Consider the following 26,134-nt stretch of genomic DNA (forward strand, 5'->3'; position numbering starts at 1 on the left):
GGTTACTCGGTATCTGGGCCCTGGACACACATGACCCAGGAGGCCACAAATGGTACAGGAACGCAGCCAGGAGTCAAGCTGCACACCCCACCCGTACCTGAGGCAGACTGGGATTGAAATTTTATTTTTAAAAGGTAAAGCTGTTTTATTAAACATTTTTTAAGGACTGGGAGAATGACATAACAAACTTGAGCAACATGTGTAAACACGTGTGAAATGCGGTTTGATTTCAGTAGTTTATTTTGGAGACAAAGCAGTGCAAGAGGCCGGACACGCTTTCCTGCTTCCCCGGGGCTCAGGGTCAGAACTAGGAAAGGTGACGTACAGACATTAATCGGGGTTCAACACTCAAGTTGTGTAAACGTGGTTAGTTGTTGGGTCCTCAGTTTCCAAAAAAGCCAGGCAGTTCTGATGGCTTTTGCCCCTCGCCCAAGCCCTGTGCCTCCCTCCGCAAAGGGGGCGCCCCGCAGCCCAACTGAGCCAGGCCGAAGGACCTCCATGCACCAGCTCGGGGGCCTCTCTCGGGACACTCAGCACTCTCCCTCGTGTCCTCCGTCTCACTGGGCAGAGGACAGCCCAGAAGCCGTTCTCTCGTTTTCAAAGTAAACTGGTATCTTAAGACACAAAAACATACTTGGGGGGGCCGATGCCTCTCACCCAGCACTCCACATCGTCCAGGGGCTGCGGAGGCTTCTCTCCAGCCCTTTTCTCTGCGGAGGGGCTGCCTGGACCAGGGGTCAGAGCGGAGAGCCAGTGCTTTGCTGCCAAGGTGATGGGGTGAGTCTGAGGCGTGCAGGGGCGAGGGGCGGGGGTGGCTCCCTGGCACCTGGCTGGCTCAGTGCTTGGGGCTTGCAATGAGAGGTGGACTGGGCCTGCTGGGTGAGGAGGGATCCAGCAGGTGTGAAAAGGAGTGAACCCACTGGGAAGAGGGCCCCGACCTCCACGGTGTCATGCCGAGGCTCCCGCGCCTGTCCTCACCTAGGTGACTTTACGGAAAGGCAGGCTGCATCCCAGGGGTTAGAGTGCGAAGCCAGCCCCGTGGTGCTCTCTGGTCTCACCTGTCCACTAGAGGCGAGGAGGTGGAGGCCCAAAGACCTGGAATGATTTGCCCAAATCACAGCCCAAATCCTCAGTACAGGCGCCATCAGCTCGGGGCTCCCAGCCAGGCAGCTTCCTTCCGGGGCTCCAGGGAGCGGCAGTGCCGGCTTGGGGGAAGGAGGCTGCTGTGCAGGGCTAAGTGGGACGTGTTTTGGGGGGCCCAGAGGATGCCCAGCTTCCTTTCCTTCCCTTTTGTGAGGGAGCACAACCCAGACCCCAGCATGGAACTTCCCTGAGGGGTCTGTGGCCTCCTCTGGCTGTGGGGAGGGAGGGGTTAGCTACACACCAGGCAGGGTTGGGGCTTACAAAGCCTTGGTGGAGACCAGTAGGAGGAAAAACAAGGAAGGGGCAGGTCAGGGAGTGGGGAGTCAGGGAGAAGGGAAGCCACTCTCACGCACACTGATCAACTAACTACCCACAGCCCTGATCAGCCACCCACAGCCCGACATGGGCAGGCTTCCCTCCAGGGTCCCCAGGGGCCTGGTCCACAGCGGCCACAGAGACCAATAGATGGGGATGTGCACAGACACTCTCATGGCAGTCACACGCACACCCCCCACCTCCCGTCCAGACCTAGTGTTGCAAACACAAGCGTGTGTAAACTCAGTGAGGTGGCCTGTACAGTAGGGAGCAGGCAGATGGCCCCGCTCCCCAACACTGGACCACCTGGTACTCTCTTCCATTCCCCCCCACCCCTCACTTAGATCATGACATCAGAAAAACAGGTTAAAAATTAAAAAACAGAAGAATCAGATCACTGGGGATTCTTAGTAGTAGCATCGCCGTTGGGAGCTGCTGGCCCAGCGGGTGTGCTCTGCGCCCCGCGCCGCCCCTCTGGGTCCCAGCTCCGTGGCTACTGGGAGGAGGCCTTGGTGGCCAGGGAGGCCACGCAGTGCTGCTGGAAGCTGGGCGACATGCTGGTGTTGCAGCCGAGTCTCTGGTGCGGCAGCTTGGCGGTGCCGCCCGCGTCGGCCTCGGCCTTCCAGGGCGCGTCCTGGCCCATCATGCTGCCACAGCAGCCGGGGCTGGCGCTGCATGTCCGCTCGCCCGTCAGGCCGCCCACCGGCTCAGCCAGAAGCTTGCTGTGCCTCAGCGGGGCCACGTCCCCTGTGGCTGCCGTGGCTGTGCTCTGGCCCTGCAGGACAGTGGCGATGTGGTTCAGGAGGTCTGTGAAGAACTCGCTCACGCCCTCGTAGCCTGGGGGTGGGAGAGAGAGACAGCACAGGGGGCGTGAGCCAGGGGCACGCATCATGCAGAGAGGAGGAGGAAGATGCAGAACCAATGGTCTCCCGGGATGAGGCAGGGCGTGCTGCGTCCCAGTTACAGAGAAAACGTGAGGCTCAGCAGATAAGGGGGGTATAGGGGAGTCACAGAGCTTGGACGCCCAATCAGGTGCATACTCCTCGACCTTCAGCTGTTGCCAGGGTGTGAGAAGTTGAAGAACGTAAACTGAGGATGAAACTTGCTTGTCCCTGTTCCTCTGAGGCACAGCTCCACTATCTCACCCACCCACCCACTTGCGTGGTAAAAGCCAGTACGTGTGCAGCGGATGTTGGTGTGGCTGGAGGTAGCAGCACCAAAGCCAGCTCCACACACTTAGAGTAATAAATACCCCTCCTCTCTTTGCGGCTCAGCTGAGTCTGGCCTCAGGCTGAGTCTCGGAGCCTGCTTCCACCCGCAGCCTCAGCTTCCCCATCTGCAAACTGAGAAGAGAACCACCTCCCACCCAGGTGGAGGCTGCTGTGGCACCACTGAGAGCGGCTGGGATGTGAGTGGTGTCTGCCTCCCAAAGCAGCTGCCACCCCAGCTGAGTCTGCTTCCTTCTCACCAAGAAATACCTGCAGGGAGGCCGTCTCTGTGCCCCATTCTCTGAGGATCAAGCCAAGGGACAGAAACGCTGGGCATCCCTAGCAAGCCCCAGGCCTGAGACAAGCTCCACGGCGCAGCAACACGTGCTCCCCTCAACAGAGGGGAACAGAACAGAAACCGTGGTACCTGCCTGGGGCGAGCGCTTCCTAACACAGCTGCGAGCATCGGCAGAGCCCTCGGGAGCCAGCAGGCAGGTTTCGGATCTCAGGTGAGGATTCTGCTGGCTCCCAGCAAACTGCTCCAAAAGAGACTCACACAGGGCGAGCGCCCTACCTGCCGAGCCAACTGGCAGGGGCGGGAGTTTTCAGAAACCCTGGGCTGTCCTCTGGGACAACATTGACAACCATCAGCCCCACCGGGGTGGGAATGAAGGTTTAGACGTGGGCACCCTGTGCCACCTCTTACGGGGCCCAGGGGCCTGGCAGATGAGGCTGCTGAACCTGCCCATGCCCTTATTTATTCAGAAAACAACTGCTGTGGTCTGACGAAGCCCAAGTCTGAGAGGGGATGCAGGCGGGTGCCCATGGTGCAAATAAAGACGGCTGTTCTGGCCGGCAAGCAGCACCTTCCCAGCCGGCACCGTGCGAGCGTCCCGCAACATCCTCTTGCCTAATCTTCATAATGCCGTCCCCCTTTCACAGATGAGGCGGCGTGACTGTTCACCACCACAGGGAGGGCAGTGACGATGTCTATGGTGTTCACAGGACTCGGGAGGTAGCAGCCACTGGGCTGTGGTCGCCACGGTCCTCAGCTCACTGCATTCTGCAGCCCATTTTACAGGTGAGGACACTGAGGCTCAGGGCGGCTCCCAAGAGGCAGAGTGGGATCTGAAGGATGCCATTGGTCCTGTGTGTGCCTTGAATACCACATGGTGGCAGGTCCTCCACCATAGGACCAGGGGTGTCTGTCGGCCCTGCGCTGGGGCTGGAGGGCAGGGTAGGTGTCCCGGGCAGAGGCATGGCTGTTGGGTGCCTGGGGAGAGATGCAGCGGAGGAGCTTCACCATCAGGTCAGCACCAGGGAAGAGAGCCGTTCCCCAGCAACCTCCCCCGTCATCCCCAGACGAGGCCCAGGGCCCAGGGCAGGGAGGCCGCTTTCTGTGGTGGTGCAGAGACAGCTGCCTCTGCGGAGGCCTGAGGATAAACGGGAGCCTGGGGAGCGGACTGAGGCATGAGCCCGCAGGGCAGAGTGCCAGCTCCACACCAGCACTGTGCAAAAGCTGTCTCCTCTGTCTGCAGGGTGGGAAACTGGTTCCCACTGCAGTGAACACTGAGACTGAAACGTTAGTTGTGCCATCAGACTGTAAAGGCTGAGACAAGATTCGAACCCATGGCTGGAGCTGAGAGGTGGAAAGGCTGAGGCTGACGGTCTGGGTCCCATCCGGCTTCACCACGTGATTTTGGACAACCCACTCAACCCCCAGCCTCACATCCTTATCAGCAACACAGAGAGCCTAGCGGCCCTTTGCACATCGCTTCGTGAGGACGAGTGAGGCGTCGGGGCAGGCCTGGCTCACAATGTCATCAGCACACGCTGCTGTTGCTGTTATTATTCCAGAGCCAGTGTGCTGGCCCCTCTCCCAGGCGCTGCTGGACACCCATGGCCCGAGGGGCCTCCTGTGGGGTGCAGAAGAATAGGCCTGTCCCTCTGCTTGGCCCCAAAAGGGTGCTCTATGGTAAGGTGGGCACACTGAGTCATCTCCCAGGGAACCAGCTCTGCCCTGCCAGAGCCCTGGGCCTCCCCTCAGCACCAGGCTCCCTCACCAGTCTCCACCAGGCTCAGCCATAGCCCCATTCCATCTGCGTGGCCCTTCTCTTGGCTTCTCTGGAAGAACCCTCCCTGTCCACACTGGCTCACAGGGCTCCACACCGGCTCACAGGGCCCCACACTGGCTCACAGGGCCCCACACCGGCTCACAGGGCCCCACACCGGCTCACAGGGCCCCACACCGGCTCACAGGGCCCCACACTGGCTCACAGGGCCCCACACCGGCTCACAGGGCCCCACACCGGCTCACAGTGCTCCATACTGGCTCACAGGGCCCCACACTGGCTCACAGGGCCCCACACTGGCTCACAGGGCCATCCCTTGTCTGCACCCACAGATCGCGACCATCCACACATTTTGTGTCGGGAGGCACTGGCCTTGCTCAGGTGCAAAGCTTCCTACCCTCTCCTGTCTCCTTCCTCCTTCTAGAATTTCTCTTCCAACAGGCCTCCCTGTGCCCCCCGGCCCTCCAGCCACTGACGTTGTCCCCTTTTCATTCTGCCACTCAAAACATGCTCCGTGGTTTAGATCCTGCTTCCTTATCCTGAATGCCCCCTGCATTATCCCGAATGTCCCTTGTGCCCTGGTTCCCTCACACCTGCACAGCAAAACCCCATGATTCCCCAGCTCCAGCTAAACCCATGGTTTCCTCCCCACTGCACCCAGAGGCAATGGAGAAAAATATGATTGTCCCACGGGTCTGCCCTTTGGTTCACAAACACAGATCTCATGGTGGCTGCTCCCCGACTCCCAGGGTGAGCTCCAACGTCCTCAGCTCACCACACGCTGCTCCCCTGACTCTGTCCTCCACCCTTCCTGCCCCACGGCTGCACCTGCTGTAGACACAGGGCTCCACGGTGCCTCTCTTGGGACCTGCCCCTCTGCTCCAGTGTCACCACCTCACAGAGGAGGCCCCCGACCGACCGCTCTGTCCTCCGCCTCCTCCCGACAGGGGCGAGCCCTCCCTAGGCAGGGCCGGGCAGTGGAGCTCACACTGCATCAGCATCTGGACCAGCTGGGGCACACAGCAGCTCTGGGTGACAGCAGCCCCGGGTAAACACCAACTGAATGACAGGAGCCAGCGCACTCCTCTGAGCCTTGGCTTTCTTGCTGTGGCCTGTGCTGCTGACTGTGCCTGCATATGCTCTCAGACCAGTGGAGGTGACACACACAGAAAGTGCCCAGCCGGTGCGTGGGGTCAAAGTCCTGCCTCACCCCCACGACAAATAACCCCGGGCCCCCACCTGCCAGGCACAGTCTCTGAAGGCGGGAAGCATCTCCTAAACGTTTTTGCACCTCAGCAGCAAGCGAGGCTGGCTTCACCTCCACAGCAGGTGCTTAACAAGGGTCAGGATGGAGAAAGGAACAGGGGACCCCCATCTGGGGAACAGCGGGTGCCGAAGCATGCAGCCTGGTGACAGCGTGCTGTGATGTCACACCATCGTCCCTCATGCCCTGTGCTAGGGCTCTGCTCCTGTGGTCCTCATAGAGCCCCTTGCTGAGAGCTGAGGGGCACATGGCAGAGGCTGGCTCAGTGCCAGTGGGCTCCTAGGGCCCAGCTGGCAGCAGGGAACAACCCCAGTGCCTGGCGCTGCAGTTCAGGGTGGTTGAGGCAATGTGAACCTGGGAGTCTCTGGCCTGCCACCAATGTGCTGTGGGGCCTGAACAGCTTCCTCCTCTCTGGGGCCTCAGTTTCCCAAAATGTAAACCGCAGGGGGCTGTAATCCCTTCACGGTCCTTCCTGCTCCTTAAATCGAGGAGGGCCTGGGGGAGGGGCTGATCTGCTGACGACGCAGGTGGAGAGAGGTGAAGGACACGCGTGATTGCAACACTACACTCCAGTCTGGATGTTCCCCAGGTGGATGTGCGGCTCTCCCTCCCTCCTCGCACACCCCGTGAGCCCATCGCGCAGGTGAGGCTGAGGCTTCTCAAGGCTGCACCTCCCTGGACCCTGTGGTAAGGGAGAAAGCGGGCTTTCGGGCCTCGGTCACCCCGCCTCGCCTGCCTGGTCACCTGAGGACAATCACTGGAGGCCGGTCAGTGGAGGTGGCCCGGCCGCCACTCACCTGGGAAGGCATTGATGTCGATGACGGCGTGCTGCCCTGTCTGGTTGTTGATGATGATGTCGATGCCGAAGAGTGACACGCCCAGCGCCTGCCGCAGGGCCCGGGAGAGCTCCCGGATGACCTCATCGCTCGGCCGCTCGAACACGCCCTCGATCTTGTCCAGCTGCCGACATACACAAGGAAGTCAGGCCGTGGGCTGAGGAACTGCGATGCCGCACCACACAGAGAGACCCCCACCCCAGGCACCACGAGGCCCTGGCATGCTTCGGGCCAGGAGGCTGGACAGACCCACTGTGGTGAGCACGGGGCGACCACTGGCCAGGTCCTGCCCTCTGAGGGTCGCCAGGCACCAGGTGTGAGAGGCTCATTACCTCCTGTGGGCTCATCACAGCCTGGAAGGCCAGTGCCAGCACTGCACGTTACACACAGGGAAACTGAGGCTCAGAGAGGGTCAGGGCTGGTCCGAAGTCACACAGCTCAAAAGCACAGGGCAGAATTTGGACCCATATTTTTTAGCCTGTAAAACTAAAGCCATTTAGCAGGGAGGAAGGAGATGAAGAGTGTGGCGGGGGCCTAGGAAGACATTATGGTTCAGAGCACTAAAGCCAGACCTTGAAGGCAGGAGGATGCAGGCCCTTGGGAGGGGTGGGAGAAGGAGAGAGGCCCCAGGGAGGACACAGGGGAGGCAAAGGTGCAGAGGCCAGCAGCTGCAGGGCATGGCTAGGAGCAGCTGAGGGGCAGAGCCAGGCAGAAGCGAGGAGTTCTGATCAGACCGCCACTTGCCCACCATCACGGAGACCTCCAGGGAGGAGACGGCGAGGGCCCTGGGGCCCAGCAGGCCAGTCCTCCTTCCCAGGGCCCTGGGGCCCAGCAGGCCAGTCTTCCTCCCCAAGAAATGCTGTTTCCAAATGAACTCACACCCCAAACAACGCGGGCTCCCTAAAGAGGTTGCTCTGCTGCTCCTGCCTGCCTCCTGGGGTCCAAGCGCAGCCTTCCTCAAAGCTTCCATGTGCTGGTCAGGCCACCCTGCTCTGTCCTCCCTCCCAGCCCGGCACTCCCCTCTGCCACTCACGTCCTGTGCCGTCGCGGCTGGCCTGGGACACACACTGTCATGGGCTCAGCCTGCCCCAGCCAGGGCCTCCAAGGAACTGGGGCACTGCACTGGGAAGGATTCTGGAGTCAGAGAGACATGGGTTCCAAACCTGACAGTGAACTCCTAGCTCTGTGGACTCAGGAAACAGTACCTAGCCTCCCTGTCTCAGGTTTGCTCTTCTGAAAGAGGAAGCAACAAGGCCTCCATCTCAGACTTTATTGAGAAGGTGGGGACAGTATGTGCCCGGCTGGGAGGAGATTCATCTGAATTCTAGGGCAGGAACTGCATCCCGTCTCCTCTAAATCAGCCAAGGGAGGGCTCACACTAGGTGCTCAATGAATACTGAAGTTTTGGGGGTTGTGGGCTTAGGGGCCAAAAGGGAAGGGAGTGGCTGATCCATGAGAGACAAAAGTGAAGCTGGGTTCAAAAGCTGGACATGGAATAGCCAACTGACCCGGCAGTGTGCTCCAGGGTACACACCCCAGAGCTGAGACCGTGTACTCAAACGGATGCCGTCCACCCATGCTCACCGCGGTGTCATTCCTACCCCAGCGTGCATCCACACATGAACGGCCGCAAAAACTGGTCTGTCCATTCAATGGAATACTGTTCAGCCAAAAAAAGGAATGAACCTCTGACACATGCTACAATGCAGAGGAACCCTGAACACATCACGCTGAGTGCAGGAACCCAGACACAAAAGCTCACATATTGTGTGATTCCATTTCTATGGAATATCTGGGACAGGTAACGCCACAGAGACAGCAACGAGCTCAGTGGCTGCCAGTAACAAGAGGTGGGGGAAATGGGGAGTGAGTGCCTGGCGGGCCCAGGGTTTTCTTCTCAGCGATGAAAATGTTTTGTTTTGGAACCAGATAGAGGTGGTGATTGGACAACACTGTGAATGTGCTAATTGCCACTGAATTATTCTCTTTGAAATGGTTAATCTTATGTATGTGAATTTACCTCAGTGTTATTTTATTTAGAGACAATGTTTCACTCTGTCACCCAGGCTGGAGTGTAGTGTTGCAATCACGGCTCACTGCAGCCTCAAACTCCTGGGCCTCAGCCTCTGGAGTAGCTGGGACTACAGGTGTGTGCCACCATGCCTGGCTAATTTTATTTGTTTTTTGTAGGGACAGGGTCTCATTATCTTGCCCAGGTTGGTCTCAAACTCCTGGCCTCAAGTAATCCTCCCTCCTAGGCCTCCCAAAATGCTGGGATTACAGGTGTGAGTCACTATGCCCAGCGCACCTGAATTTTAAAAAAAAAGTGAAAGCGGGTCAGCAGGGCTGGGGACAGAGCCCTGGTCACCAAGAAAAGTGGCCCTTACCGAAGCACAGGAGGCTAAAGCAGCCACTGGGAGCTTCCAGGGAGGGAAGTGCTGAGCAGGGACCCGCGCCCGGGCACCACCCACGCCCTGAGGGACCCGCGCCCGGGCACCACCCACGCCCTGAGGGACCCGCGCCCGGGCACCACCCACGCCCTGAGGGACCCGCGCCCGGGCACCACCCACGCTCTGAGGGACCCGCGCCCGGGCACCACCCACGCTCTGAGGGACCCGCGCCCGGGCACCACCCACGCTCTGAGGCCTACACCAGCACATCTCCCATCCCGGCTCTGCAGGACACGCAGGGCCCCCCTGCTCACAACCTCAAGGCCTTGGTGTCTTATCCGGAAGAAATACTTTCTAGGGGGCAGGAGTGGCCCGGCTGTGAGAGGCATTCATCCCTTAGCACTTTTCTGTTTTTTTCTTTTTGAGACAGGGCCTTGCTCTGTTGCCCAGGCTACAGTGCAATGGCGAGATCACAACTCACCGCAGCCTTGACCTTCCGGGCTCAAATGATCCTCCCACCTCAGCCTCCCAAGTAGCTGAGACTCCAGGCGAGCAACGCCCTGTGCGGCTCATTTTTGTATTCTGTTTCGGTAGGGATTAAAGGTCTCACCACGTTTCCCAGGCTGGTCTCAAACTCTCGGGCTCAAGCCATCTGCCCGCCTTGGCCTCCCAAAGTGTTGGGATTAAAGGCATGAGCCACCACACCCAGCCACTTAGCTTTTCTGAGCCTCCTGGGTCATTCTTGCCAGTGGCGGCCAAAGGCCAAGCCTAGTGGGGCAGCTCAGCCACTCGCCCTGCAGCCCAGGGCCCTCATTGAGTCAGAGAGATGCTGGTGGACAACTTGGGGCTGCCCATTCTCTACTGTGTACCCTAAGCCATAACAAAACCCTTCTGGGCCTTGTTTTCTTGTCCCAATAAATGGGGTAATAAAAACATCTCACTGAGAGATTGTGGTGCAGACAGAAGGAGCTGCTGCCTCAGGCTCACAGCACAGGCTCGGTAGTAAGGGAGCTCGGTTCCTGCACTGCCACACGCCCCACGGCACACCATTTACAAAAGCGCTCTTGGCTTAGCTACGGAATCTCAGAAATCCTTCTGAAGTTGTCTGGTTATCCAAAACCAAACAGCCATCCTAGGACAAGATAAAGGCACGGAAATCCTGCCTGGGGCCCTCAATGCAAGTGATCTGGTGACATTCTGGAAAGCGAGGAGGTGACAGGGGAGCTGGGAAGGCGTTCACGGGTCCCCAGTGGGCCTCAGCACCCGGTGAGACCATGCCTGGACTACACACCTGGCACTGCGGTGGGTGCTTCTCACCCAGGAACTCCCTGGACTCCCGAACCCTTCTGGGCCAGGAAGAAGAAACCAAGGCTCAGAGAGGTGACGCGACTCACCTTAGCTTGGGCCGAGGCAGACCCGTCAGAGTCTGTGCCCTTACCTAATACCCGAGACTGAATTCCGAAAAGCAAAGGGCGTGTGGGACCCTGCAAGTTAGGTGGGGCTAGGCCCATCCTCAGGGGTCTCCCACCGGGAAGGGAGGGGTGCTTTAAGGCCAGAGGAGGGCTTCCTGCACCAGACTCCCAGGGAGGCCAAGGCAGGACTGGAGAAGCCCCAGGTGGGCAGGGGCAGCTGGCTGTGTCAGGCCAGCCTGCGGGCGTCCAGGAGGGGCTGATGTCCCAGTGGAAAAGGTGGTGCTGACCGCATTTCCCTTTTCTATTTTTGGAAGTCGTCAGTCCTGGCAGATTCCTGACTAGCAGCCATGCGCTGAGGGAAGGAGGAGGCGACTGCAGACCTCAGAGGTGAAGGGAAGGGCCCTGCAGTGTCTCTAGGTCCACCCCTTCCCGTTTTACAGATGAGGAGATTGAGGCTGAGGTCAACATGTGCTAATCCAAGACAGTGACTTCTTCAGGATGGGTCCCTCTGCCATCATGGCTGCTGGCCCTACCCCTGAGAGGACACTCAGTCTGCAAATGCCAATTCCCCTCCATCACACGGGCTGCTGGGGCCCCCAGAGCAAAGCCACACAGGGAAGAAGCCCTGTGATTCTGAAGCTTAGAAAAAAGCCGTCTCTTGTACAGAACATCTTATAATATGCTCAGCCAGGCACTGAGGCTCTGTTTAAATCTGTTCCCAAAGCCTGACATGTTCCCAGGGGACATGTGTCAACATCCTGAGGATGGCGATGTTCCCTCTAGGTCCTGCCCACGCCTGTGCTCTGTCTAATGCTCGGCACACTGCTGGCTCCTCAGAGGACCCTGACACCAATGACAGACAGGCCGCCTGGGTTCTGGGGCAGCCCCCCAGGGACACGAGCACTGCCGTTGGAGTGGAGGCTGGCTCGTTGGAGAGGCCAGACCAGGACAGGGAGGAGGACACCAGCAAAGCCCCCCAGAAGACCAGTACACACATATCCTCAGAACAGCGGGCTCCCTGGCAGAGGGCTCTGAGTTTAGGGAAGTGGCCGCTGGCTCTCTGGACTTCGGGGAAACAGCAGAGGATAGCCTTTCCTAAATTCTTTGGGGTCAGGTGCTCAGGAATCACTGGTGAGGTCAGAAGTCCTAAATTCCTGGGAGATCCAACTTTGGAATCAGACCTGCTGGGGTCAAATCCCAGCCTTGTGAACGTGAAAAGGTCACCGAGCCTCTCTGATGCCATGAGGCCTGACTGCGACCTGCACTGCAGGGTACCTGGGCTGACACTGGCCACAGTGACACTCACTGAGCAGCCAGGATGCCCACTACCCACAGTGCTGGGGGCAGGGGTGACACTCCTGCCAGCCTCAGGACCACTGCAGGACAAAGGACTGAGATGGTGCTGCCTCCACAGCCTTTTGAAAAATCAGGAACGAGGCAGATGAGAGAGCAGTGCTTCCAATTCCTCACGCTGGGATCACGCTGGGAGAAGGGTCAGCACACCTTCTGCGCGGGCAGCTTGCAGTGAGCAGAGTCTCCGCAAGCCCAGCGTGCCCCGCACCTCTCCCTGTGCTGGGCCGGGCTGCAATGGCTGCTAGCACGAAGGCTTGAAGCAAGCAGAGGAACAGGGGTCTCTGGAACCTCCCGAAGCCCCTGGCACAGAGGCAAAGGTCTTTCCCACCCTAGCCTGCTGGAGAGCTCGGCCAAGGACCCCATGGCCATAGCAGCCCACACCTAGGCCCAGGGGAGGGCAGTTTCGGGCCAAGCCACCCCAACGGAAGGACCCACCTCCGTCAGGACTGATGACGACTCCGGCTTTGACACGTTGTGGCTGTTGAAGAAGATGGACTCACGGTCTGAAAAAGCGACAGGAAGGAGCCGACGTTAGAACCTCAATGCAGGGACCACACTGCCGCCACCCGACACCAGGGGGCAGCACCACCCCAGGCACACAACACGCGGCCCCGGGCTCTGCAGAGCCCTGGGCTCTAGTGAGCTGGGCACCGTCAGGGCCTCTGGTTCACCACCTCCTCCCACATAAAAGTGACCGATGTAACGAGCCAAAAGACGGTAACCTCTGCTACCGTCTCACAGCATCACATCTGCTTCTCCCTGAGGCCCTGTTCCCAAAGTGCCCTGTCACCATACAGGGAAGGTTTTGGCGGGGGGGGGGGGGGCGGGAAGGGCCGGGTGGGACAGCTAAACACCTGAATATCACCCCAGAGAGGGCCCAAGGTAAAGCAGTCTCAGTGTTATTTAGGCCAGTGCTCCCAGTCCACTCCCCAGCCCACAGGACTCTCTTTTGGGGAACGTGCTAGAGACATAGGGACAGGCTGCCACCAGCACGTGAGCACTTAAAATACAAAGGGTTCTGGTGGTTCTTAGCGACTTAGGGAAAAAAATAGGAAATCAGAGAACGCAGGCTTCTACAGGATCCATCCAAGAAAGCACACAGCACAATTTCTCTTTGGCACTGGAAGCTGGCACAGAGAGTCTGAAATACCCTCACCCCACATGTCTGGCTCCTGCCTGCCTCCCACAACACCCAGCCCGTACAGGCCCACTGGGGACCCGCAGAGGCAGACCAATCCCAAGAACAGTGAAAGTGCAAGTAGATCCCATAGTAGAAAGTCCTTGGGGAGTGAACCAAAGTCACTTGGGGGAACTGTCAGGTCGGTTGGTCAGAAACGCGCTCGTAGGCACTGGGAAGCATTGGCACGTGAATGCAAGAGTTGCAGAACCATGAGCCTCAGGCCGAGTTCTGGAAAAGGCTGTCTGTCACCATCCCACGACCTCCCCCAAGGCTGGCACAGGACTGTCCCGGGCCGCCAGCCCCAGCAGCCCCTGGAGTCCTTGCAGGGCAAGGCGTTGTGGCTCCTGCCCCCAGGATGCCATGCACATCCCTAGGACCCAGGCACCTATGTACGAGGACAGGAGGGCACTGGCTGAGGGGCACTGCATGCCAGGGGCCATGCCAACGGGGCACCTGCTCTGGCTGCCAACAACCCCACCAGCTCCAGGACTCTACAGCGCCACAACAATCATGCATGAGAGAATGATTCAGATGGAAGCCAAGCGGGCAGGCGCTGAGATGTACCTGGCGTCCTTCCCACTAGCGGGGCACAGAGGCCCCTGGCTGCCCTGGTGTGCCCGACAGTCCTCCTGCCGCTCTGACCAGAGCCAGTCCAGATGGGGGGCATGAAAGATGGTCCTGGGGAGGAGCCTGGGGAAAATAAACACCCCGCAGGACATGCGTCATGAAGCCCCCAGGATCTCTACTCCCAAGGCACCGACAGCCAAGAAGCCTGTGCGGATGGCATAAGCCCCATGGGCTTGAGGCTGGAGCAGGCTCGAGCAGCTGGGAGGGGAACACTGCCCACCTGCTCATCCTGTAGCCCAGCCTGGCTCAGCCCCTGAGCTCACGGCACCTTCCCACCTATTTCCCTGCAGATCCTCAATAGCAGTTGCCCAGTAGCAGAGAAGGCCCAGGGGGAGGAAGGGCCACCAAGCGCAGGTAGACACAGCATAGATCAGGGAGGCTGGGAAGTCTGCAGGAGCCACAAGGAGAACACGTGGGTGCTGAGTGGGTGCCAGGAAGGGCCAGAGCTGGGTATTCAGAGGGGCTGGCCAGTGTCTGCTGACCTGGATAGATCATGCAACCCAACAGCTTCTTCTGGTAGGAAAAGCCGGAGTCCAGGCCATTTCAAGAGGGGCTCGTTTCTCCTCCTGGCTAATTCTGTTTTTCTTTTTATTTTTTTGAGACAGAGTCTCACTCTGTTGCCCAGGCTGGAGTGCTGTGGCCCGAGCTTGGCTCACTGCAACCTCTGCCTCCCATGTTCAAGCGATTATCTTGCCTCCTGAGCAGCTGGGATTACAGGCACCCGCCACCATGCCTGGCTAATTTTTTGTATTTTCAGTAGAGACAGGGTTCCACCATGTTGGTCAGGCTGGTCTTGAACTCCTGACGTCAGGTGATCTGCCCACCTCAGCCTCCCAAAGTGCTGGGGATATAGGCATGAGCCACCGCACCCAGCCCCTCTGGCTAATTCCGACCTAGGAGCTCTGGCCAGACCATTTGGCAGGGCAGTAAGAGATGGCCTGGGCTCAGTTCCTCTCTACGTGCGGTCTGAGCAGGGGTCAGAGGGAGTGGGAGCAGCCTCCCGCGGCTGCCAGTCACCCCGGCGACGATGGAAAGCTGAGGCAAGTGAGAAGGCATCAGGGAAAGAGACCTGGTGGCCAGCTCCAAGACAGCCGTTTCCTCTAATCCACCAGACCAGGGCGCTGCTCCCAGCATGTAGCAGCCCTCCTCATGACAGCACCCTGGATTTCGGGTGCCCCGTGCAGTCTGTTCCTAGCCTAGCCCAACAGCACTGGTGGAGAACTACCACCAACATTCTACAGGGAGGGAGGGCAACGAAGGGAAGAATGTGTGCTTTTCTTCTCAACTTATGGATTTAAAAAATAGGTTTAAAAGAAGAATAAATGATAAGATGAGCCCCCAAATATCCCAGCAACTCAGCAGTACAGCCATGAGCTGGGGCCACACTGCATTTAGCCTTATTTGCTTAATCTCCTCTCTCGGGAGGCAAATGGGATGGGAAGAATGTGTCCAGTGCTACAGATAGTGACCCAAGTCATCTTCCAGTTGCCACGAGTATCATCTCTGCAGAGGGACCACCTGAGCTGCCCTTTCCAAGTGGCTCCCCTCACCCAGTGGTATCCCAGGACACATTCTCTTTCCCTCAGAACCCCTCATCTCAGGCCACAGCTGACCCTTTTATTATTTCTCTCCTTGTATGCAGTTTCTCCCACCAGAATACAAACTAGAGGGCAGGAAGCTGGGTGCCTATCTAGTCCCTGACTGGATCCCCAGCAGCTCACGCAGGGCTGGGCACATGGTAGGCTTGACAAATGCTGTATCACTGACTATTAAGAGGCTCCGGAGTGGAGCTCAGCAGACTATAGACTATAAGCCCGGCCACCTGCACTTGCAAATAAAGTTTCATTGGAACACAGCCGTGCCACTCATTTACATATCTACAGCTGCTTTTGCACTACGATGGCAGCATTAAATAATTGTGATGGAGCTGGAAATGTTTATAATTTGGCCTTCTGCAAAAAAGTTTGCTGCCTCCCGCTCTACATGGTAGGAGGTACCACTCATACATGCCTAAGAGAAACAAGACTCAGGCTGGAGAGAATAATGGAAGGAACCTGAATAAAGATGGGAGCCTGCGCCGCGTCCTCAGGGTAAAGATGAACAAGAAATAAACCCACTATATAGAAAGGGGGAGCAAAGGAACTCGCCTATCTCTATACTGGCACAGGTGGAGGGAGGGGAACAATCTCTCCGTGAATGCGAACCATGGGCAGAGAACACAAAATGTTCCTGGTGGATGGCACAAGCCACAACCTGACTTCAGCTCCAGCCAAAGCCTCTGCATGGATGCCACTGGCTATAACGCACACTTGATTTCAGACGTCAACATGTAAAAAACAAAAGTGCAGCTGACAGGCAAAGGAGACTGGCAGTTGTAGAGTGAAGGCTCGTCTCCTTGTCTCTATCCCAGGTCCAGAAAAATCCCACTCAAGGAGCCCCCATCCCTGCGTGGCCATGGGAAGCTGGGGGACCTGTCATTGGGCAAAGGAAATTGGAAAGCTGGGGTGGGGGCCGGAAAGAGGCCACAGTCCCAAACCCCCTTTTCAGCTGGTCCAGCTTAAAGGGCTGCTGTTGCATTACACTTCTTATCCAGAAAGAGAATATACAATAGAACCCACGTTAGCTCCCTGGCACCGTGCCCTAGAGATGGGGACACAGAATCCGCTTTGGGGATGCAGAGACACACTAACAGTTACTTAGTTCAAGTGAACAGAATAAACACTTCTCCTTTTTAGCTCTGTGTGTTTCTCTACTATTTGGGCTTAGTCTGCTTTTTTTTTTTTTTTTTAAGAGGCAAGGTCTTACTGTCACCTAGGCTGGAGTGCAGTGCCACGACCACAGCTCACTGCAACCTTAAACTCCTGGGCTAAAGCGATCCTTCTGCCTCAGCCTCCTTAGTAGCTGGGACTGCAGGTGCACGCCACCATGCCCAGGTAATTTTTTATTTTTTATAGAGATGGAGTTTCACTATGTTGCCCAGGCTGGTCTCAAATTCCTGGCCTCAAGCAATCTTCCCACCTGGGTCTCTTCAAAGAACTGGGACTATAGGCATGAGCCACCATGTCTGGTCTCCTGGCCTGCATTTTATGGCAAACCGGCAACCTAGAAATGGCCACACGAGAAGACGCACAGGCAAGGAGTCCTTGTCCTCACAGATACAGGACAGGAGCCCGCACTCTGCTGCTAATGGTTCCCAGCGTCGAGACGGAAACTGGCCCAGCATTTTGCAACCAGGAAGAAAAAGGAGAAAACAAAAAAACCCAGAAAAACCCAGGATGTCCCAAACCCTGAAAATACAGCCTTGAGTCCAGGAGCCACATGCCCAGCTAGGAAGGCCGTCTGTCCTCAGGAGGAAATTGAACACCTGCATGTTTCCAGAGTATCCACGCTCTGTATTGTGTCCACGGAAAGAGAAGAGGTATCTAGGGGAAGAAGGGCTGAGAGGGCGACCACAGCAGCTGCAGCCCCTCCACGCCGGGCGGCACACCAGCCAGGAGGTGTGGACGGCCACAGGCAGTCCCCAGACGAGGGATGCCAAGAGCACACATCTGCTTGCTCAGGTGGAGGTAAAGCAGCTGGCGTCTGAACGCTTCTGATGATGTGGGTTCCCCTTGCTGAAAGAAATGTGCGGCTGATTTGAACAAGCCACAGCAGGGCAGTGAGTGTTCTCCAAGGGGTCCTCCTGGAAAGCTACTTATCCCAAGACACTGCCACTGTTCCAAAGGTTTCCAGAACGTGCCTTGAGATGCCTTCAGAAGCCACTAGAACATTCTTTTGAGCAGCTCCACTGCCAGCAAATCTTTAACTCAGTGTCCGTTTTTAAAATGGCTGAGGCTGGAGAGGGTGGTGAGCAGCTGGTGGAAGGAAGGCCCCTCAGTGCAGCAGGGTCCACAGGCTAATCCCTGGGGAGCTGCTTCTCAGGCCTAGCGACAACAGCTGAGAACGCCCTACGAGACACCCACGGGACCCCTAGACCACCGTCCACTGACTCAAAACCCGCTCACTGGCACAGTAGGAGTCCTGCACCTAAGAAGACCTGTGATCCGGCAGCTGCTGCTTCTAACAGAGCCTAACTCACCCTGGCAGCTACGCAGGCAGCAGCAGGCAACTCTGTCTCAGGCTTCCCCGGGGAAAACGAGACCCAAGGTAAAGACGGCTCAGCGGGAAACAGCAGGCAGCACCTGCCCTCGCCTCCCTGGAAGGCCAATACACGCCATGCTGGCCACACCTGTCCCAGCGTGTTCCTCCGTGAGTATCATTATCGTGTGGGTCCTCAGGAAGCGTCCTAGGGACAGAACACTTCTGGATGTGTTCTGGAGTCTATGGTGGTTCAGGTGGGTGGGGCCCCTACAATAACCCAGGGAACAGGGACATTTTACTAGTTCCCAAGACCTCTTTATCCACCGTACACAACTCTTTCCATCTTTAGAGCACCTCTCCATCCCACCAAGAACACAGGGGCGGGGGCAGTGCCGAAGGACAGACAGCTGCTGCCACATCCCAGCTGGGCCCCCGAGTCTCGCTCAGCCCAAGATGGCGAGAGGAACGGTTACCTGATGTGCCTGCAGAGAAGTTCTTGAGTGAGGGCCTCTGGACCACAGTGTAGGACTCGCCAACCACGAACACCTTGTACAGGACGGCGTTGTGGTTGATGAAATTCTGGACCACGCAGGGGGGCTGGATGGCATTCAGGCCCTCCTGGTTGAACACGATAGCCATCTGGGAAGACAAGGGGTCAAAGGCTCTGTCAGAATCCACCATCCTCTCAACCTCCAACACACAGGTGTGTCACCTGTCCAGAGCACCTCCACCAAGGCCCATTCCTGGTCCCGTGGCATGAGGACTCCCCGAGAGGAGCCTCAACCCAGGGTGAGTGGAGTGGAGCGAAGAACACCTGGGGATGCATCCCTTCTGCCACGGGGTAGGAGGTCCTCCCTCCACTGGGTCTGCCATGTGAGATTGAGCTGGCTGTGAGCTGCACAACTTCTGACAGTGTGGAGCCACTCGTCGCACTGTGGTCCAGGGAAGGGGACCCCTAAGGTTGTGTGCTACTCAACCCTATGACATCCTAAAGGATCCTCCACAAAGACCCGGGAGGAGGGGGAAGGAAACAGATGACTCAGGCACAGGAGTCAGGAGGCCTTGGGTCAAAGCCTGTCTGATGACAACGGCTGCCTCTTGTCGAGCAGCCGTGACAAGCCGGGCTCTGTTCTGAGCACGTACACGTGTTACCTCATGTCTCCCTTACAATGCGCCTCTGAGGTGAGCATACAACCTTTCACAGATGAGGACGATGAGGCGCTGAGAGATTCAGTGACTGCCGGACCGTGAGCGAGCCCGGGATGGAATCGGGTCTGCACAGCACCCAGCCGGGCCCCTACACACGGAGCCACAGGACACTCGGCAAACAACAGGCCTTTGCGCTTCTGGTCCCCGACTCCTCTAGGGAAAAAGGTCCCCGACAGGAGGATCTGGTAGGGGCTGAGGTAGGGAGTGCACGGGGGCAGCTGCCAAAACCCTCTCAGCCCCGGCCAGCACGGGCTCTGCCCAGGGCCTGCTCTGAGGACAGAGGGGTGGGCCCTCGGCTTAGTCGATCCAGCTGCTGGTGCCAGGGTCACGGCTAATCCCTCAGCCCGCAGGGCCCCAGGAAGGAGCCACCAGACGGCTGGGGCTGCTGAGCAGGGATAATGGGCCCTGGACAGCTGGCTGCCTCCCCAGCTGCCACCCCTCATGTCAGCTGTCACGGAGCGCCAGCCCTACGTGCCTGGAGCCCAGCTGGGCAGGACAGACATGGCAATCCAGGCCACATGGGAAAAACAAAAAGTGTGTGTCTGTGCTAGGAGCGCTGGGGGGCAGCGAACGTCTCCTCAGCCTTCTGACAAGAATAAAGGACAGGAAAAACACGAGCAGCTCTGGAGCCAGGCAGGGGCTGGAGTGCCTGCTTGGCACTTGCTGTGTGAGCCCAGGCTGGGCCCCCGCCCTGCTTAAGCGCCACTGTCTTCCTCTGTAAAATCATGGGTGGCTGCAGGGGTGCTCGGGGCTTTCGGCTAAGTTATAGCTTAAAAAACAAAAAACAAAAATTCCACTATGGAGCAAATGAGTACCCTCACACTGGCCCCAAAACAAAACAAAAACCCAAATCGTTCTGTGAACATAAAATGAAGACAGAGTGGTTTGGCAGAAATGGTCCTGATTTTGGCTGGGGCTGGGGCTGGGAGATTCAGAGGCAGGGAGTGGGTGGGCTGGGATGCAGACGAGGACTCCAGATCAGAAGCACCTGCTGGCCTATCTAAAGCCCACCATGCACAGTGCTATTCTCCACCCCTGCTGTACTTGGCTTCCCCGGGTACCCCTGGAATCTGTGAGAAGCTCGTCCCCCAGCCTCTGCCTATCTGGTGGACAGTGTCCACCCCAGAAGGCACGTCCCTGTAATGCTAACACACCCCGTCTGTACACAAGAGTCTGCTAGGGGTCTCTGAGTACGTGGGACATGGTGGCACACCTTGTTGGCAGTGGACCCAGACAGCCTGCTGGGGAGTGCGGGGGGAGGAGGGATGTCCGTATGAACATCCTGGAGGCAGACGGCTAGAATGAGGGGTGATTTATAGCTTCCCCTGAGCGTGCTGACCCCATACTTGAGGGCTGAGAGTCCCGAGGCCCATCAGGGGCATCCTGAGAGGGGTGCACCTGGATCCAGAACCTCCATCCCCTTTGGTAAGTACCCGGCAGGCTCCAGGGCAGCTGGTTCCGACAGCTCATCCAGCAGTCCACCCAGGCAACCCTGGCAGTGACCCCTCATCCTTCACAGAAGCCGCTACGTCTCCAATCACAAACGTGGACGGATACTCTGGGTGGCTGGGGAATTTGCCAAAGTCGCACAAACGGCAACACGCAGCACCAGAATCGGTCCCAGGCGTGGGATTCCACAGCCCCGGCCCTCAGGCCTCAAGTGACTCGCAGAAGTGGCTCCCTCCTCCCGGGCTGCCCGGTTCTGAGTTAGGCCGATCTAATCACACTGATGACTGCGCTCGTGCTTCCGTCAGTAACACCCAAGCAACTGACACACAGAGGAACCACCGGGTGGTGGAAAGGGGCTGCTGGAAGGCGGGCAGGCCGAGGGGGGCCTTCCTGCTCCCTCCCTGACCGGGCACATCCCGGAGGGTGCTGCCAGCACCGGGCACAGAGCCAGGCAGGCTGCGGCAGGAGGGCCAGCACCCACAGGAAGACTGAATGAGGGCTCCCGATTTCAGACAACTGACAACGGGACGGGCGGGCTGTCCCCACACTCCTTCCCATCACAGCACGCGCCACGCTACGCCGACACTGTCTACTGACACTTACCCAGAAGTACAGGCCAGGGACAAAGAGCAGTACATAACCCAGGAAAGGCCCATGCTGCTGAGTCTTCCCCTTTTAGTCGTGAGCTCTGGGGAGGATTTCTGTTGGTACGGCCTTCCAAGGACAGGCCTTCCCCAGAGAGCCCACTCCGGTCAGATGCCTGTTGCCCAGCACACCTCCACATGTGCCCAGTGGGGAGACCTCAGGCAGGGCTATGTCCAGGGCAAACACAAGGCCTCAGCTGTGGCTCCTGAGGGTGGTGCAGGCCCTGGCCCCAGCAAAGCCCCTATATGACCATCCACTCCTCTAGTCCCCAGAGTCCTCACAGGCTCCTTGGCTCTCTCTAGGGACAGGACTCACATCCTATGCATCTGTTCCCTGGTCCCCGTGGTCCTCAAGGTGGCCGGGAACATCATAAAGTGAATAAAAGAATGAATGGGTGGGTGGGTGACTCGTGAATCAAAGCATTCCATGGGGTTGATTCCAAGCGGCCCCCCTTTCCTCCCTGGCCCGTCTCAATTCAGCAGCATGGCAGACCCCTGTGGCAGTGACAGAGCCTTCTCGGAGCTAACAGCCCTCATGTGGGCCCAGCCCAGTGCCTGCCACAAAACAGGCCCTCAAGGAGATGACACTGATGGCCCAAAGGACAGACAGTCCTGCAGGGTGGGCTGGACTGGAGCATGACTCGCACAAGCTCCCCATGGACCGAATGTGTGCCCCAGAATTTCTACGCTGAAGCCTGCGCCCCACTGTGGTGGTATCTGGAGGTGGGGCCTCTTTGGAGGTCTTGAGGGCGGGGCCCTTAAGATGGGATTAGTGCCCCTATCAGAAGAAATTAGAGAGCTTGCTCTTGCTTTCTATTCCTCTCCATTCACACACACAAGAGGCCATGTGAGGACACAGGGAGAAGGTGGCCATCTGCAAGGTAGGAAGAGAGCCCTCACCAGAAACTGACCCTGCTGGCACCCTGACCTGGGACTTTCAGCCTCCAGGGCTGTGAGAAAATAAATGTGGCGCCTGGGGTTTGTTATGGCTGCCAGAGCTAAGACAGGCTCCAGAGAGGACAGGTGGGTCCCGAGCACATCCTCCTGCCTTAGGGACAGGACAGACATTGGGGTGAGGTTGCAGACAGTGTAGGAAGCCACAGCACTCCTGCTCCATTCCTCTGAAGTCCAGGGAAGGGAAGGAGGCTGTCTACCAAGGAGCCGGCACTAACAGCAGGGCAGGAGCAGTGACAGTGAGGAATCTGGCAGGGTCGCAATGAGACACGACGAGCTGAAAGGATGGGGGTCGGGGGCGACAGACAGTCAGATCTTCTTCCACTCACCTCGTGAGAGTTGGTGCCATGAGCCACTCTGGTTTTGCAAACTATGGGTTGGGGAGAGAAAAGCAGAGAGAAATTAGCGAGGCCATTCACCCACAAGGCAGGGGCATTTGGCACGTCTAGAAAGGAACTCTAGCTGAGACACACACTCTGGACACCTGGTATCTGCACTGAGGGTGATGTGTGGGTAGACAACCCCCAGGCCAGGCAGCGGAGCACATTGCCCTGTGCCTCCCACCAGGACCCGGTTTCTGTGGTGTGGGTGGAGGTGGGACCCAGGGCCATGTGCTCGTCCATCCCCGGGAGAGTTTATATCCAGAGGGGACTATACACCCCGCCCCTCCCCCATGCTGGCCTAGGCCTACAGCGCCTGCCCTCAGGTGGAGCTGGGGTGGTACGCACTGAACGGGAAAGCCAGGCCGTTCTTCTCCAGCAGCCGCATGGTGTCATCCCCGCACAGGCTCGTGAGCTCCATGAAGGGCGGTGAGCAGATCCTGTCGTCTAGGGCAGAGGGGAGGCCTGGTCAGCACAGCTCCCGGACAGCTGCCCCAGGCACACGTCCTGCAACAGCCCGCCCCACCCCAGGGGCCTTCCGTGCCCTCGTGCTCCTGGATCTGACCGTCCTCAAACTCTGCAGTCCCATGTGCTCGTGTGTGTGGACAATAACCACAGGCCTGGCCGGGCGCGGTGGCTCACGCCTGTAATCCCAGCACTTTGGGAGGCCGAGACGGGCGGATCACGAGGTCAGGAGATCGAGACCATCCTGGCTAACACGGTGAAACCCCGTCTCTACTAAAAAAATACAAAAAACTAGCCGGGCGAGGTGGCGGGCGCCTATAGTCCCAGCTACTCGGGAGGCTGAGGCAGGAGAATGGCGTGAACCCGGGAGGCGGAGCTTGCAGTGAGCTGAGATCCGGCCACCGCACTCCAGCCTGGGTGACAGAGCGAGACTCCGTCTCAAAAAAAAATAAAATAAAATAAAAATAACCACAGGCCTGCCGTTACACTGTCTAATAACATTTCTGTAATTACAAAACTCGTGTATGATCACTGTGTAAAATCCAAAGAGCACAGAAAAGTAAAAAACGGACATATTCACAGACATTACAACTACTACCCCACCACTGGGGCCTTTAGCCACGTGTGCATTTACACACAGAGCGCTTTACAAACAGGATACTGTTTTGTAACCTGAATCCTAACTTAATAAGCCATGACCATTTTTCTGGTTCAATAAAGACTACACTTGCTTCATAATAATCGCAGTGACAATACAGCTCTTAGCATGTGTCTAGCGCTGTGCTGAGGGCTTTGCCGGCATCACCTCTACATTTGCAAAATAATCCCATGAGGAGGAAAGTGGGGTCAGAGAGATTAAGACCTAGCTGGTGGTAACACAACTGTTTCCACATGGACACCGCCTGACCCCTCACCTGCCGACTACTTAACATAATTGAGGGCATCCCGTGGAGCTCCAGAGGTGGCCTCCCCGGCATGCTCACTGCATCTCCGCGCCTGGTTCCCCTGCCAATGGCTTCTCGCCCTTCACAGGTTGGCGTTCCCGAGCCCCCCTCCAGGCCCACCCAGTGGATTCTAAGGGTGAGCCCAACTTTCTAAAACCCTCTGCCGGGCGCGGTGGCTCAAGCCTGTAATCCCAGCACTTTGGGAGGCCGAGACGGGCGGATCACAAGGTCAGGAGATCGAGACCATCCTGGCTAACACGGTGAAACCTCGTCTCTATTAAGAAATACAAAAAACTAGCCGGGCGAGGTGGCGGGCGCCTGTAGTCCCAGCTACTCGGGAGGCTGAGGCAGGAGAATGGCGTGAACCTGGGAGGCGGGGCTTGCAGTGAGCTGAGATCCGGCCACTGCACTCCAGCCTGGGTGACAGAGCGAGACTCCGTCTCAAAAAAAAAAAAAAAAAAAAAAAAACCCTCGAAAGCTGACCTGTTCTCTTCAACCTGACTCATGCCCAGCACCGAGCAGAGGGAAACAAGATTTTTTATGGGATAACAAAACGTATTTGGAATCGCTCTGCTGATGATGAAACTACTGGTTTTTTATTATTGTTTCTTGTCATTGTCCCCCTTCCCTGATAAGACCACAGAGGTGGGACCACCCTGTACTTCAGGGCACAGGGGCCAGGAAAGGCTGAGCATGAGTGGGGCGGGGGCGGTCTGCCACCCACAGGCTTGGAAACCAAACCAAAAGTAAACAGAGCGAGGCGGCCTGTCTCGAGCTGCTAGCTACTTGGCTGGCTAGGAGGTCAGGACATTAAATCAAGGTAGATCCAGCCTCATTTATCTCATAAAAACAAATGCCAAGAATTACACAGAGCATATAAAAGTGCTTTTATCTCCCTCCTCATCCTCATTCCCCTTTTCCCTCACTCCTACCCTCACAGTCTAAACTCCAAACAGAAAGATTTGGGGGGTTGCAGTTTCTCTGGGGCACTGGGAGGGTGGTCTGGAGCCAGTGTTTCCCCAGCCCCCGGCAGACAGTGATGCAGGCCCTCTGCACAGAGGCCTATTCAATCAGCAGCAGTCCCTGACAGTGTGCAGAAACAGAGGCCCCAAGGTCATACAGTGGTCAACGGCAGAGCCAGGACAAGGAGCCAGGCTCACCTGGCAGCCCAGGAGAGGGGAAGTCAGGAAAGTCAGGGCCGGGGGCGGGTGGGGGAGCTGGTGCTCAGCTGAAAGCCATTTTCCAAACAAGGCCCCAGGCCGGGTGGGAATGCTGTGTGAGGGCTGGCAGGCCCTCCATGGCTGTCAAGGGAGGAAGCAGTCTGTGCAAAAGCCTCCTTGCTGCAAACACACAGCCCCTGCAACCCAGTCCCAAAGGATATGGTGCTCAGGCCTGAATGAACTGGAGGGTTCTGCCGTAGGCAGGCTTCAGACGGGCGCTCACCAGCCTGGGCTCCACCCTTGGCCCCTCCTCCCACAGGAAGATCTGGAGGCTGCTGGGGTCAAACAGGCCACCTCCTGTAAGAGCTTCCAGGCTCCCTACGGCCCTCAGAGTTTTTAGAGCAGGTGAATCAGCTTGGCTTTCAGATTTCAATGCCCTCCTCAACTGTCCCTCCCCAGCCTGGCCCATCCAAGCTTTTACATAATGTCACTAGTGGCCAGTAGCCAATGTCTCAAAACACTGCATGTGTTCCATGCCAGACACTGTCCCACGTAGTTACACAGTAACTCATTTACCCTCATAAGAACCCCACAAGGAAGCACTCCTGTCCCTTAGAATTTTACAGATGAGGAAACTAGGGCACAGACGTGGCATTTCCCTGCATAGAGTTCCACGGTGAGCCAGTGGTACAGCCAGGGGGTCATACCCGCACCATCTGACTCCCAGGCCCCTGCTGTTGACTACAGCCTCCCTTGCAGAAAAAGTGCCCGTGGAGCTCCCTGGCTCCAGGGGTTCCTAACAGTGTGCTACTCTGCTCTGTGGCAAACCTCGTAACAATAGCAGTCGCAACACACAGAATCAACCAAGGCAATACACCATATTCATAAAGGACAAAAACCACACAATCATCTCAAGGGATGCAGAAAAAGCATTTGAAAAAATCTAACACCCTTTCATGGCAAGAACACTCCACAAACTAGGAACATAAGGGAGCTTCTTTAACCTTCTAGAAAAACCCAGACTCCTCAGTGAAAGACTAGACACTTCC

At 57.5% G+C, this 26,134-nt stretch overlaps 1 protein-coding gene across 6 annotated transcripts in view; it reads right to left on the reverse strand.

Annotated features, from left to right (window-relative positions):
• Positions 1-217: 217 nt before the first annotated feature.
• The window catches only part of ITPK1 (inositol-tetrakisphosphate 1-kinase), a 182,115-nt gene continuing 156,198 nt past the window's right edge, over positions 218-26,134 (reverse strand). For 5 of the 6 annotated variants that reach the window (XM_077941648.1, XM_001094303.5, XM_077941649.1 and 2 more), the window contains 6 exons: positions 22,865-22,963; positions 22,466-22,506; positions 18,354-18,519; positions 12,429-12,496; positions 6,800-6,962; positions 218-2,295 (listed from right to left, as the gene is read on the reverse strand). In XM_077941648.1, the coding sequence (XP_077797774.1) occupies positions 1,952-2,295; positions 6,800-6,962; positions 12,429-12,496; positions 18,354-18,519; positions 22,466-22,506; positions 22,865-22,963 (881 nt within the window). In that variant the 3' untranslated portion in view covers positions 218-1,951. The remainder of the gene's footprint in view (positions 2,296-6,799; positions 6,963-12,428; positions 12,497-18,353; positions 18,520-22,465; positions 22,507-22,864; positions 22,964-26,134) is intronic. The other variant, XM_002805189.4, reaches the window with a different exon arrangement.

This window comes from Macaca mulatta, chromosome 7, assembly GCF_049350105.2.
Source record: "Macaca mulatta isolate MMU2019108-1 chromosome 7, T2T-MMU8v2.0, whole genome shotgun sequence".
Lineage (NCBI taxonomy): Eukaryota > Metazoa > Chordata > Mammalia > Primates > Cercopithecidae > Macaca > Macaca mulatta.